This window comes from Dipodomys ordii, unplaced genomic scaffold (genome assembly GCF_000151885.1).
Source record: "Dipodomys ordii isolate 6190 unplaced genomic scaffold, Dord_2.0 Scaffold3, whole genome shotgun sequence".
Taxonomy (NCBI): domain Eukaryota; kingdom Metazoa; phylum Chordata; class Mammalia; order Rodentia; family Heteromyidae; genus Dipodomys; species Dipodomys ordii.
The window spans coordinates 35961700-35974934 of NW_012267219.1; the positions used below are offsets into that span (position 1 = coordinate 35961700).

The 13235-nt window shown below is 37.0% G+C and overlaps 1 protein-coding gene across 1 annotated transcript in view; it reads left to right on the forward strand.

Moving 5' to 3' along the window:
* Window positions 1–12148, forward strand: part of Kiaa1033 (KIAA1033 ortholog) — a 62009-nt gene extending 49861 nt beyond the window's left edge. The window contains exons 25-31 of the mRNA XM_013019114.1: window positions 1893–1959; window positions 2624–2710; window positions 4109–4256; window positions 5556–5652; window positions 6739–6935; window positions 7651–7750; window positions 9893–12148. Coding sequence (XP_012874568.1) covers window positions 1893–1959; window positions 2624–2710; window positions 4109–4256; window positions 5556–5652; window positions 6739–6935; window positions 7651–7750; window positions 9893–9960 — 764 coding nt within the window. The 3' untranslated portion in view covers window positions 9961–12148. The remainder of the gene's footprint in view (window positions 1–1892; window positions 1960–2623; window positions 2711–4108; window positions 4257–5555; window positions 5653–6738; window positions 6936–7650; window positions 7751–9892) is intronic.
* Window positions 12149–13235: the final 1087 nt, after the last annotated feature.

The window sequence follows — 13235 nt, forward strand, 5'->3', positions numbered from 1 at the left end:
AGATCTGAGAACCATGGTTCAAAGATAGCCAAGGCAGGAAAATCTGTGAGACTCTTACCTCCAGTTAACCACTAAAAAGCAGGAGATAGAGCAGTGATTCAAATGATAAAGCACTAGCCTTGAGTACAAAAGCTGCAGGACAGCACCTAGGCCCTGATGTTAAGCCCCAGACTAGTATACCAAAAAAGTTCAACGAGTATGTAGAAAAAAGGTCATGGAGTATAGCAGTTTGCTAACGGTCTAAGTGGGAAATCAGGATACTATCGCATATTGCAGTGGCCAAGGCAAGATATATAGTGCTTTAGAATAATCTGATAGCTGTGAGGATGGTGAAAGAGGATTGGATTCTAGCTAGATTGTCAAGGCAAGCCAGTGTCAATTACCCACTGATTGGATTGGATTTGTGAAGGAAAGAAAGGAATCTGGGATAATTCAGGGTATTAACTCTGAGCAGCTAGGAGAATTGTATTGTCAGTTTCTGAGCAAGGAAATGTAATTAGAAATAAATATCTTGAGTTTAGTGTGCACATATTAAAACTTCAAATTCTTCTTAGAATGTAGGTGTGAGCCCTAGGTTAAAAAGAAGCTCACAAGTCCAGAGGAGTCAAGGCTACAGATACAAATTTGACAGCCACCAGTTTGGCTTTCACCTGGTAATGCATATGGGAGTTTCAACACAAAATCTTGTACTAAATAAACACTGTACCACTTGAGGCACACCCCAGCCCTTTTTCGTAGAATAAAGAAACATAGGTTGCATGATTTCCCTCATTTGTTGTAACTGAAATGTACCAATAAATCTACAAGTAGACACAATGGATGGTAGAAGACAAAAAATACACTGGGACATGATAAATTATACAGGACTCTAGACATTCACACAGTGAGAGCAAAGGAGGATATTCTTAGGAGAAGATAGTTTTGGATATAGGGTCATATAAAATGATACTTATCAAAATGAATTACAAGACATAAAAATGAGGTTTTTTGTTTTGTTCTCTTTTGTTGATGTTTTTATTTTCCGTTCCCTGTTTTGTTTGTAAATTTTATCTGTTTTGGGGGTAAGAGAGAGCATTGAGATGATAGAACAAAGGGTAAGCAAATGCAGCAATGATACTCACTAGACACCATGTTGAAAATAAACTCTTCAGCCTTGTGTGGTGGGGGGGGGGGACAGGAGGGAAAAACTGAGAGAAAGTGAGGGAAGGGGTGACACTGCTCAAAAGGAAATGTCATTACCTGACTTACGTAACTGTAACCCCTCTCTATATCATCTTTCCAGTTACAACTTTTAGAAGAAAGGAGGAATTAAAAAGATTAAAAAACATTTATTTTTGCTTTAGTTTCTTTTTAGATAAGGTTTCTTTTGTCTGGGTGACCTCAGAGTCCAATCCTCTTACCCTCCAGGCCCCCATGTAGCTGGTATTACAGGAGTTATCTGCCATGCTGGATGTTTTTTATAGGGTCTTCATGACTTTTTTCTTTGTTGGGATTCTGGGTTACAAATCCTATCTTCCTCTCAAATAGCTGAGATTACAGGTATGGACCACTATACCTAGCCCATTCTCTCTCTCTCTCTCTCTCCCTCTCTCTCTCTCTCTCTCGTGTGTGTGTGTGTGTGTGTGTGTGTGTGTGTGTGTGTGTGATCATCTTAACATAATAGCATTTAATGAATTTACTTTTCAAATTGAAATAATTATATTTTTACATAGATAATGTAACCATATTTATATTTTATGTGCAGAAAACTATTGTTTTCCTTTTTATGGAATAAAAACTAAAATAGGTGAATATTAAGGTATGAAAGTCGTGTAATTGACTACTGAAAATAAACGTATTACTGCCTAAAGAGTTGTTTATATAAATATTTGCTTTTTTGTGTGGTTTTAAAGGTAATGCTATGGGCTATGTACGAATGATAAGATCTGGTGGTCTTCATTGTAGCAGCAATGCCATTAGGTATGGATGTACACATCATCATTTTGTCTTGTTTCTGCCATTTGAAATATGTACTTTGGGGCTGGGAAGGTGGCTCAGTGGTAGAGCGCTTGCCTTGCATGCATGAGGCCCTGGGTTCGATTCCTCAGCACCACATAAGCAAAAATAAAAAAGCCGGAAGTGGTGCTGTGGCTCAAGTGGTAGAGTGCTAGCCTTGAGCTGAAGAGCTAAGGGATAGAGCCCAGGCCCAGAGTTCAAGCCCCATGACCGGACTCCCCCCCCCAAAAAAAAGAAATATGTACTTCAATTTTTGTTATAAGTGATATTATAAAGTGTTTGTTCTCATTAATGTAATTTTAAATAAAATGCAGAAAAAGCCATTAATCCTACTCGCTTTATTTTTTTCTTAAATTTTGACTGCATTAGACTCTTTAAAATATTTTTCTTTTAAGATTATGATTTGTTTTATCAGATTGGGTTATGAATGAACCTTAAGATTACCTTATTTTAAGGTTTAAAATGTGATGAGATCTAAAATTTGATTTGGAAGTAAAGCAGTCATATTAACAATTTACTGACTTGCAAAGTTCTTTCTAAATACATAGTTAAAGATTTTGTAGCACTTTTATATCTGTGTTAATTTCATGTGTTGTAATTGGCCTTAAAAAATTCCTTCCCCAAATAGATTTGTGCCTGATCTTGAAGATATTGTAAATTTTGAAGAACTAGTAAAAGAGGAAGGTCTTGCAGAAGAAACATTAAAAGCAGCAAGGTAACATTTTGTGGAATAATTAAATTTGGAAGTTTTAAAACATGTTTATGTAAAACATAAGAGAGGATTAGAGGGGCTGGGAAGTTGGCTCAGTGGTAGAGCTCTTGCCTTGTATGCCTGAGGCCCTGGGTTCAATTCCTCAGCACCACATAAGCAAAAAGAAAAAAGCCGGAAGTGGCACTGTGACTCAAGTGGTAGAGCACTAGCCTTGAGCTGAAGGGCTGAGGGACAGTGCTCAGGCCCAGAGTTCAGGCCCCACTACCGGACCAAAAAAAAAAAAAAAAGAGAGAGGATTAGATGATAACATAAATTATATGCCTTTTTTTTTCCGGTCCTGGGGCTTGAACTCAGAGCCTGCCTGGGTGCTGTTCCTAAGACTCTTTATGCTCAAGGTTAGTACTTTACTACTTGAGCCACAGCACCACTTCCAGCTTTTTTCTGAATAGTTTATTGGAGATAAGAGTAACATGGACTTTAGTACCTGGGATGGCTTCCAACCTCAGATCTTAACCTCCTGAGTAGCTAGGATTATGTGTGTGAGCCACCAGTGCTGTTTTTATTATACAAATTTGGTGTCAGTGTAAACACACGTGTTGAATGTTAACCCCTTTGTATTTGTATAGTTACTTAAATATAATTGGAATATAATATTTAAAAAATGACAACCAGCAATAGTTTTGAAGCAGATATTATGGTACTGGCAGTGGCAGCAATAGTAGCTCTGAGTCAGCCCTGGAATCATGAGGGGAAGAAAACAATGTAAGTTACAGCATACAATTGGCAATAGGTTTATCGAGATGGAACCTCGTGTTTGGATGAAGAGCATTTATCTGTAGATAGATCATGAGAGCCTCAAAAGAGAGATTTTGTGACTTGTAACTTGAGAGCAATACAATTTGGAAGTACAATTTGTTCATGAGGGTTTTAGGAGCAGAAGCACCTAATGTTTCTGAAGGTTAAAAGAGAAAAGTTGAAAGAAGGCCAGATTTAAGTTTAGGTAAAGAGATTCAGAGGAAGGGATTTAAAATGAACCCAAATTGATTACAAAGAGATAGGTTTTAGGTTTGTTAAGAAAACAGTGCTAGGGGGCTGGGAAGGTGGCTCAGTGGTAGAGCACTTGCCTTGCATGCATGAGACTCTGGGTTCAATTCCTCAGCACCACATAAGCAAAAAGAAAAAAAGCCAGAAGTGGCGCTGTGGCTCAAGTGGTAGAGTGCTAGCCTTGAGCTGAAGAGCTGAGGGACAGCACCCAGGCCCAGAGTTCAGGCCCCAGGACATAGAAATTTCATAGTGTTTTCTGAGTATACTAATGCAACCTAACAAGAAAAGGAGTTTTAAAAAGACACAACTTCTTTTGAAAACAAAGCCAAGGAGTACCTATTTTTGTTTAATTTGTAGGCATTTGGACTCTGTCCTCAGTGATCATACACGAAATTCTGCAGAAGGCACAGAATATTTTAAAATGCTTGTCGATGTTTTTGCACCAGAGTTTCGAAGGCCCAAGAACATACATCTTCGAAATTTCTATATCATTGTTCCTCCTCTAGTGAGTATTTTCAGAACCTGAAGTGATTTTTTTTAAAGAAAAATGTTTGATAAATAGAACTGATTTCCTTATAGCATAAATTGCACATAGACTGTGTTGTCCATTAGTATCCACATCTGGCTACTGAAATTTAAATGAATTAAAAATTTACAAAATAAATGTATGTTTTTGCCAGGCACTAGTGGCTCATGCCTGTAATCCTAGTGTCTCAGAAGGCTGACATCTAAGGATTATGGTTTGAAGCTAGCCTGTGCAGGAAAGTTTGTCTTCAATTAACCACTGGAAGTGGTACTATAGCCCAAAGTGCTAGTGTTTGACTTGAGCAAAAGAGTTCAGGGACTGGCCCCAGGCCCCAAGTTCAAGCCCCATGGCTGACAAAAAAAGATTAAAAAAAGAAAAGAAAAGAAAAGGAAAAGGTGGTTTTCTAGAGCTCAGTTACTATGTGCAACTAGTGGCATCTTGTTTTAGGCAGCACAGCCACCCATCTCTTGTGTTGCCTTTTGAGAACTCTAGATGACAGTTGATTTTTTAAAAATCCTAAACAGTTAATTGCCTCATGTTTACTAAGCTTTAGCAAATATTTATTGAACAAATGGTTTAAGATAATTTTCAATAGTAGTACTATTTGGGGGGAATTCATCCTTGAAGCAAAGAACTAAGAACTAGCCAGATACCTGTGGCTCATGCTTGTAATCCTAGCTATTCAGGGGACTGAGATCTGGAGGACTGTGACTTAAGGCAGTCCCTGGATTCCATTTCCAAAATAAGCAGCACAAAGCTGGCCTGGAGGTGGGACTAAGTGATAGATTGCCAGCCTAAGAAGTGTGAGTCCCTAAGTACTGCTAAACTAAAACCCCTAATTCTTTTTAACCGAGAATGTGATAGTTAGTTTTGAGAATGTATTGAGTAGGCAGAAATAAGGACTGTTTTGGTAAGAGTGTTTTGGTAAAGAGACTTGGTTTTCTGGCTTCCACACTCACTTTGTGTGACTGGGATAAGATACTCTCCCTAAGCTCAGCATTCTCATCTCCAGAGTATATGTAATACTGTACTGCCATATAAGACTCAGTGCTAGGGTTAAGTAGTGATTGAGGGAATACTCATATTTAAAGGACTTGGGAAGAAGAGCCATTAGAGACATATTTTTGTGTAGATTTGTGTTTTTATCAAGGGACTATTTGGGGCAAAAGTTTTAAATCGAAGTATAGCAATCTAAAAGAGATTAAGTCTTGAAAATAGTAAATTCTGAAGATTTGGTTAGCATAGTTGCTTCCCTAATATCTTTTTATTCCATTTTAGACCCTCAACTTTGTAGAGCATTCCATTAGTTGCAAGGAGAAGTTAAATAAAAAAAATAAAATTGGAGCTGCCTTTACTGATGATGGTTTTGCTATGGGTAAGTTTAATGCAGCTGTTTTCCTATTAATTTTTTGTTTACCTTATGATGAGTTCTAGAAACATTTGCTTGAAATAGGGCTTTGCTCTTTACAGATTTTTTTTTTTTTTTGGGTCTGGTCGTGGGGCCTGAACTCTGGGCCTGAGCGCTGTCCCTCAGCTCTTCAGCTCAAGGCTAGCGCTCTACCACTTCAGCCACAGCACCACTTCCAGCTTATTTCTTTTTTCTTATGTGGTGCTGAGGAATCGAACCCAGGGCCTCTGGCATGCAAGGCAAGCGCTCTACCACTGAGCCACCTTCCCAGCCCCTCTTTACAGATTTTTTAATGAGCAGTGTTTACTTTCTAAAATGAGGCCATAGATTAAAACTACTCATTTTTTGTCATTGCTAGTTATCATTTAATACCTATTACCTTTGTATTGCTGATCACTTGTCTGGTTTAATCTGATACATAGGCTTTGCCTTTGTTAAAGTTTTACAGGTGTTTTCTGTTTTTATTTTTGTTTTGTGCCTGCCCTGAGTCTTGAACTCAGGGCCCAGGTGTTGTTCCTGGTTTCCTTGCTGCTTCACTTGCTATTTAGCAATGGAAGATTTTATTTTCTTAACATAGCTGTGTTTCTCCGGATTATTTATTTATTTATTTATTTTTTGGGTCCGGTCGTGGGGCCTGAACTCTGGGCGTGGGCACTGTCCCTCAGCTCTTCAGCTCAAGGCTAGCCTTCTACCACTTGAGCCACAGAACCACTTCCGGCTTTTTTCTTTTTGCTTATGTGGTGCTGAGGAATTGAACCCAGGGCCTCAGGCATGCAAGACAAGCGCTCTACCACTGAGCCACCTTCCCAGCCCCTCTCCGGATTATTTTTATGGGCAAGTTAATTTATTTTTTTCTTATTTGGTTTCTTTCAGTTTTTGATACTTTTATGTCTTCTTTTAAAGGAACAATTAGCCATTCTGGTAAATTTATTTGTGCTGCAAAATGTGATTTAAAAGAGGTTAGCTTAGTGCTAGGAGTTATTGGTAAAGGAGTAGAGAACACAACTTCTGAACTAGTGTTAATTTAACTTTGGTTTTGCTTAATGACTACAGGTGTGGCTTACATCCTAAAGCTTTTGGATCAGTACCAAGAGTTTGATTCACTTCACTGGTTCCAGTCTGTTAGAGAGAAATACATAAAGGAGATAAGAGCAGTTGCCAAGCAACAGAACGTACAATCAACTAGTCAGGATGAAAAATTACTGCAAACCATGAATCTCACTCAGAAGCGACTGGATGTCTATCTACAGGTAGAAGAAGAAAAGAATCAACTCTCCTTTGACTGACTTTTTGATAATCATTATGTTTGACAACTGAAAACCAGAAGCCATATGGAAATTGCCACTTTAACAAGTGAGATAAATAGTGGTAAAAAGAGTACATTTTAGATATAAATGATACCTGGAAATTATTTGATTTCAAAAATGGATAGGTTATTTAGTTTTGTTTCTTATATTTATGATTTTAATTAAAGCTTGTGTGTATGCGCGTGAGTGTGTGTTGATCCTGGGGCTTGAACTCTGGGCCTGGGCCTGCTTTGAACTGTAATCCTCAGATCTCAGCCTCGAGTAGCTAGGATTCCAGGCGCTAGCACTCAGTGCCACTAGCACTCAGTTTAATTAGATACCTTTTTTTTTTTTTTTTTGGGTGGTCGTGGGGCTTGAACTCGGTCTGGGCGCTGTCCCTCCACAGCTCTTCAGCTCAAGACAAGCACTCTATCGCTTGAGCCACAGTGCCACTTCCGGTTTTCTAGTGGTTTATTTGGAGATAAGAGTCTCATGGAGTTTCCTGCCCAGACTGGCTTTGAACAACGATCCTCAGATCTCAGCCTCCTGAGTAGCTAAGATTATAGCCTTGAGCCACCAGCACCAGCTAGATACCTTTTTAAAATAGTAATGTGATATGATGTAAATAGTTTTGGTATTTTGCTCTAAGTATTTTCCCCTTTTATATTTATTTACATAGGAGTTTGAACTGCTATACTTCTCACTGAGCAGTGCAAGAATTTTCTTCAGAGCAGATAAGACTGCAGCTGAAGAGAACCAAGAAAAGAAAGAGAAGGAAGGTCAGTAAGTGGCTTAAGGTGGAAAAATCTTTACATATCTCTTTAAGAATCAACACAAATGAATATCCCCATTCTCCGGTCATTTCTAGCTTCCTTACTTTTTGGAAAATAATATTGAAATAAGTCCTATATGACAATAAGTCTTCTAAAAAAGTAAAGCTCATATGAATCATGTGCAGTGGAAACTCTTTTCACTCTGTGGTAACCTTGTAAGTTCTTATCCATTTCATGTTCTGATTGAAATAAAGTTTAAGCCAGTTTTTATTTCACAATTAAACTATATCAGATTAGAAGGAACAAATTAGGAGACAATGACTAAACATTGCTGCAGAAAAAGCTGCTGCCAACTTGATGTTGATTTAATGGGTGGGAGAGGTATTTAGAAGTCTAAAATGAGGGCTGGCTGTCAGTGCCACAGTAAGCAGCATCTTGCTTTCCTTCCTACTTAGGCCTGGAGAGTCCAAGTGCAGCGCAGCCATAACTGCTAGTCATTTCAGTGCAGTTGAGTCACACTAAGGACTCAATATTGTGCTGTATGTAGGATGAATCCAAAGCATCACTTAGTGGCCACAATGTCTCCATGATATAAGATATGTCATTTAGGAGCAGTTGTTTTTTCCTGAGGAACAGATGTTTACTTTTTCTTGTCATGGAAATTATGTATTATTTTTCTTTGCTTGGATGGTCATATCTAGTTCACCATTAAAGTTTTCATGTTTGTTCTTCCTTCTTTATACTAATGAATTTTTCATAAATCAAGATAGAAGAATCACTCTCCCTACTTTTTAACATGTCAGTGATGTAACTCATTTGGGAAGATCATTTATATGACCAACTTTGTTCTTGATTGCTTCATAAATACTAATATTGCTTACTTATTAAGAACATATCCAGATATTTTTAGAAACTAGACCTACATAGTAAGCATGTACTTGAAAAATTATTTCTGCCTGTTATCTGGAAGACAATATTTACCAAGTGGAAATTTGAGCATATTATATTTGGCTCCAGGACTAGGATAAACTAGTGAATCCATTTTCAAGAATTTGTGTTTGTATAATCTAAATTGTGGAGAAACTCAGTTATTGCTTATGTTTGCTCCTGCATTATGTGATATCAGGAATATAGTAGTGCTGGGAAAACCCTGCAAGTAAAAAAGACAAATAAGTAAATAAATAAAATCTACCACCTAATCCTACAGGCTCATGGCAGTGAGACTCCTTTCTTTGGTCTACTTTTTGTTTTTGTTTTTTTCAGTTATGGGACTTGAATTCAGAGCCTGGGCATTGTCCCTGAGCTTTTTTGCTCAAGGCTAGTGCTCTACCACTTTTAGCCACAGTTCCACTTCTTGTTTTAATTGGAGAAAATAGTCTGGTACTTACTTGGAGATAATAGTCTCACAGACTTTCCTGCCCCACTTGGCTTCAAACTGAGATCCTCAGATCTCAATTAGGATTATAGGCCAGTTAGGATTATATAGCCACCAGTGCCTGGCTTGGTCTGTTCTTAAGGAACTTTCAGAACCTTAAGATTCTGTTTGATACATCTCACTCACATGTCCAGGTCATGCATTTTTCTGTTTAAAACTGTATTTTTAGCTGAAGATTGTTCCGGGAGGTAATCAAAGTTGCTTATTACATAAATAGTTTTCCTCTGTTAGTGAAGAACATTCAAAGTACTGTTAAAATTCATTCTAATCACAAATCAATAAAAAAAACTGCTTTAGAAAATGGGAAGTTATTTGTTCTGGACAATGTTTCTTTCAGTTATAACAGGGTACCTACCCTAAGGTGACAGCTTTCCTGGAGGAAGTGGGAGTGCATGCCTTCCTTCTATGAGGGCTATCAAAACTGCACAGGAGACAGGAATCCAGGCAGACTGAAGCCCCACCCCAGAGGCAATTCTTAACTTCTCAACTCCACATTCCCATTAAGAACCAGTCAGCCTTTACCAGTTTGTAGCCTATATTTTAAAAAAAAAAAACAACAAAAGAAGCTAGATACAATTTGTGATTAAGAAATACTTGATGTGTAAACTTTTCTTACAACTTAGCAGTGTAACATTCACAAATGTTAGTATCTTAATTCATTTTTTATTAAATGAACATAAATATGTCCATTGTTATTTTCATTACGCTTCCAGAAGAAACTAAAACAGGCAATGGAGATGTGTCTGACAGCACTGTGACTGCCGATCCTGTTGTGAAATGAGGTTGATGGTATGAAGTCTTCAGAATTGGCTCATAACTTTTACCACTGAAATGGATGTTATAAACTATTATGAATTGTTTCCTGGGATGCATATCTGGAAGGTATTTACATTTTGCAGCTCTTTAAGGCAGCCCTCTAAAGTTAAAACTTAGAAAGTTCTACTTTTCAATGACTGAGAATAAGATTTTAAAATTGGACTTCTGCTTGGACCTTAGGCTGGAAGATGTTCCTAGGAGCAGTAAGTTAAAATGAAGTTAGAGGAGGACAGATCTGAATTCCTAAACTGTCGCCTCAGATCTCTTATAATCTTGTGTGTAATTCATATTTACACAGGTCTTTCATCTGTATCTCCATTCATTGCAAAGTCAGTGCATATATTTTATATAGCCAGTAAACATGTTAAAACAAAGATTTGAGCTTGAAATTCATGAAGCATACATATTAATATGCTTATGAAAATAATATATGAAAATGGCTTTGATGCTAGAGGTGAGGCACAAGTGTTATGTATTCTTTGTACAGTAGAACTGATGATCATGCGTTATTAATTTCATGTGACTCACAAGAGCTGCTGATGTCTTTGATGAGACGTTTTGAAACTAGTTTACATTGCTTTGGGAACATTTAACCTCCAACAACTGCTTTAAATTTAAGATTTACTTAATACTCAAAATCTCAGATAAAGCCATAGAGTCCTGCTTGAAGCTTTTTTTCAATTTGAAGGCAGTCTGTATGATACCAGAAAAAATTGAATAACTTCTACATCCAAACTCAGGTTTCTTCTACACTAAACAAAATCTTGGTGATGGTTTGGGCAGAATTTTTCTTTTCATCAGTCATAATTTAAGATACAATTAAATACTAATTGCACTGTTGGCAGGCTTTTAAAAATTTACCACTGTGAGGATAAAACTCTTAATAATAAATCACTTGCTAATTTAAAAAAGTATTAGATTTTGAGTAAATTTAGTTCCTAGTAAGCTACTAGCTTTATTTTTGTAAAGGTCCGTTAGTTAAGTGGGTTAATCATGGCCTTTTAAAGTACAATAAAGTGACATCTTTATAACGAAAAGGAAAGTTTAAAAATTTGTATGTAATACATCATTTTGGGAGATGTTTGGTCTTTCTATTACATTTGCTTGTTAAACATTTCTTTGGCTAAATCTTGGAAATAATTCTAACATTGTTAGAATTATAACATTATTCTCTGACTGCAGATTCTGGAACGGGCATACAGTGCCCGTATTTATCGGTTAGCGTCCAGGGTAGCTTTCCCAGCCCCAAATAAATGCTTTCACTGTTAAGTCAGAGGAAACAGAATATGTAGGAAATGGTTTTTGCTTATTTTGTAGACGTGGCTTACTGAATTAATGGATAACGGACGGACTAAAGGCATTTAATATTTCTAATTCATATTAACTGTAGAAATGGCCCTAAAGCATGCTGCATAATTTCTAATTTATATTTTCATTATTATAAATGTTTATATTGATACTGGATTTGATTATATCAAATTATAGTCAATATTTCGTAGCAACAGTATTGTTGTATTTTTCTTCTTTGACTTCCTGAAAGCATCCCCTTTAACAGGAAGTTTTGATTAGAAGAGCGTCATATGTTCTTTGTTTTTTACAACACATGAAAATGAATTCTTGTATCAATATTAGAGTTCACTGTTGACTCTAGATGCCTAGAGTGAACACTCTGGTTCATTGCCAGATACCTACAATTGAGGAGAAAGTCAGACTATTTTACCTTTAGTTCAAAATAATGTCATTGAAGTTATCATGGATAAATTATACATCCATATATTTGAGTTACAATGTTTGAAATGACAAATATATAAATGATATTAGGTTGCAGAGCAACAGGACTTCATATATTCACAACTGAGTTAATACATACATGGATGAATGATGATGGTTTTCTTTTTGCTAACATTACTGTTAATATATTGTAGACATTATAATCTAAAAATTAATTTGAGCATTAGTTGTAAGGTCACAGAAAATTTAGCAATGTTCAAATCCTCAGGAATTAAAGACTAACCATACCATTGTTGTTCTAATCAAATTTTGTAAAAGATGGCACGCTTGTTACCTCACTTGAGTGGAGGTTCCCCCTCCCCCCAATTCTAAGAGAATACAGTATGTATAAAAACATTAATAAATATAATTTCAAAACTTTCCTTCTTCTGCATGTCTGTGTCAAAGTTTGAATGTCTTAAGCCAGTATTTAATATGAACCTTTCTGAAGTCCCTTTAAATCAAAGTACAAGTAATCTCCAAGCAAAAATTTGCTTGTGGTTGTCTTCAAGGGCAAAACACAAAACTCACTTGAAAAACAACCTAAAGCAAAAGGATTAGAGGTGTCACTTTAGTAGAGCACTTGCCTGAGCTCAAACCCAAACTCAAGTGCACCACACACATTTACACATACACATTCACTTGTCCTCATCTTCATGATAGCAAGAGCCTTTCTTAAAAATGCTTTATTATGCATGTCTCATTTATACATAAATATAACGTTGGCATTGGGTCTTCTTGTGTATCACAGGTGAAGAACTTTTGTATTCTTTCCTATAGAGGAAAGAAACACCCTTGGATCTTTTCATAGCTTCATATTTTCAAATAAAAAGAACCAACATGAAGTTATTTCAAATTCTCATCTGGAAAGGGACCCTAAGTATGTGTTGTTTAGTGTGTCAGAAGTGTTTTATCTATAAACATGAATCAAACCGAAATATTGATAAACAAGGTTTTTATTTTTACTTTGTCTGTCTTGGGTATTGAACTCAGGGCCTAGGTGCTGTTCCTGGGCATTTTGCTCAAGGCTAGGGCTCTACCACTTTGAACCACAGTACTACTTCTGGCTTCCTGGAGGTTAACTGGAGATTAGAGTTCAGGCTTTCCTGCCCAGGATGGCTTCAAATCACAATCCTCAGATCTCAGCTTCCTGAGTAGCTAGGATTATGGGCATGAGTCACTACTGTCTGGCAATATTTTTTAGCGAGGGAGGACAGGGACTTACTGTGTGGCCCAGGCTGTCTCCAGTTTATGCATCTTCTGACTTAGTCCCCCAAGTGCTGGTATTACAGGTAGGGACCTCCATGCACAATTTGAGACCCTTTTAAGTACTACCCTGGATACCAGAGATGCAATCTTGTTGAGTATTGTGCTAGAGAAATGTCTAATTGCTGCCCTTCTGTCTTCTATGGTTGTCAATGTCTACAATTTGAGGAAGCTGAAATGATGGCATCATGTTACTTATTATTA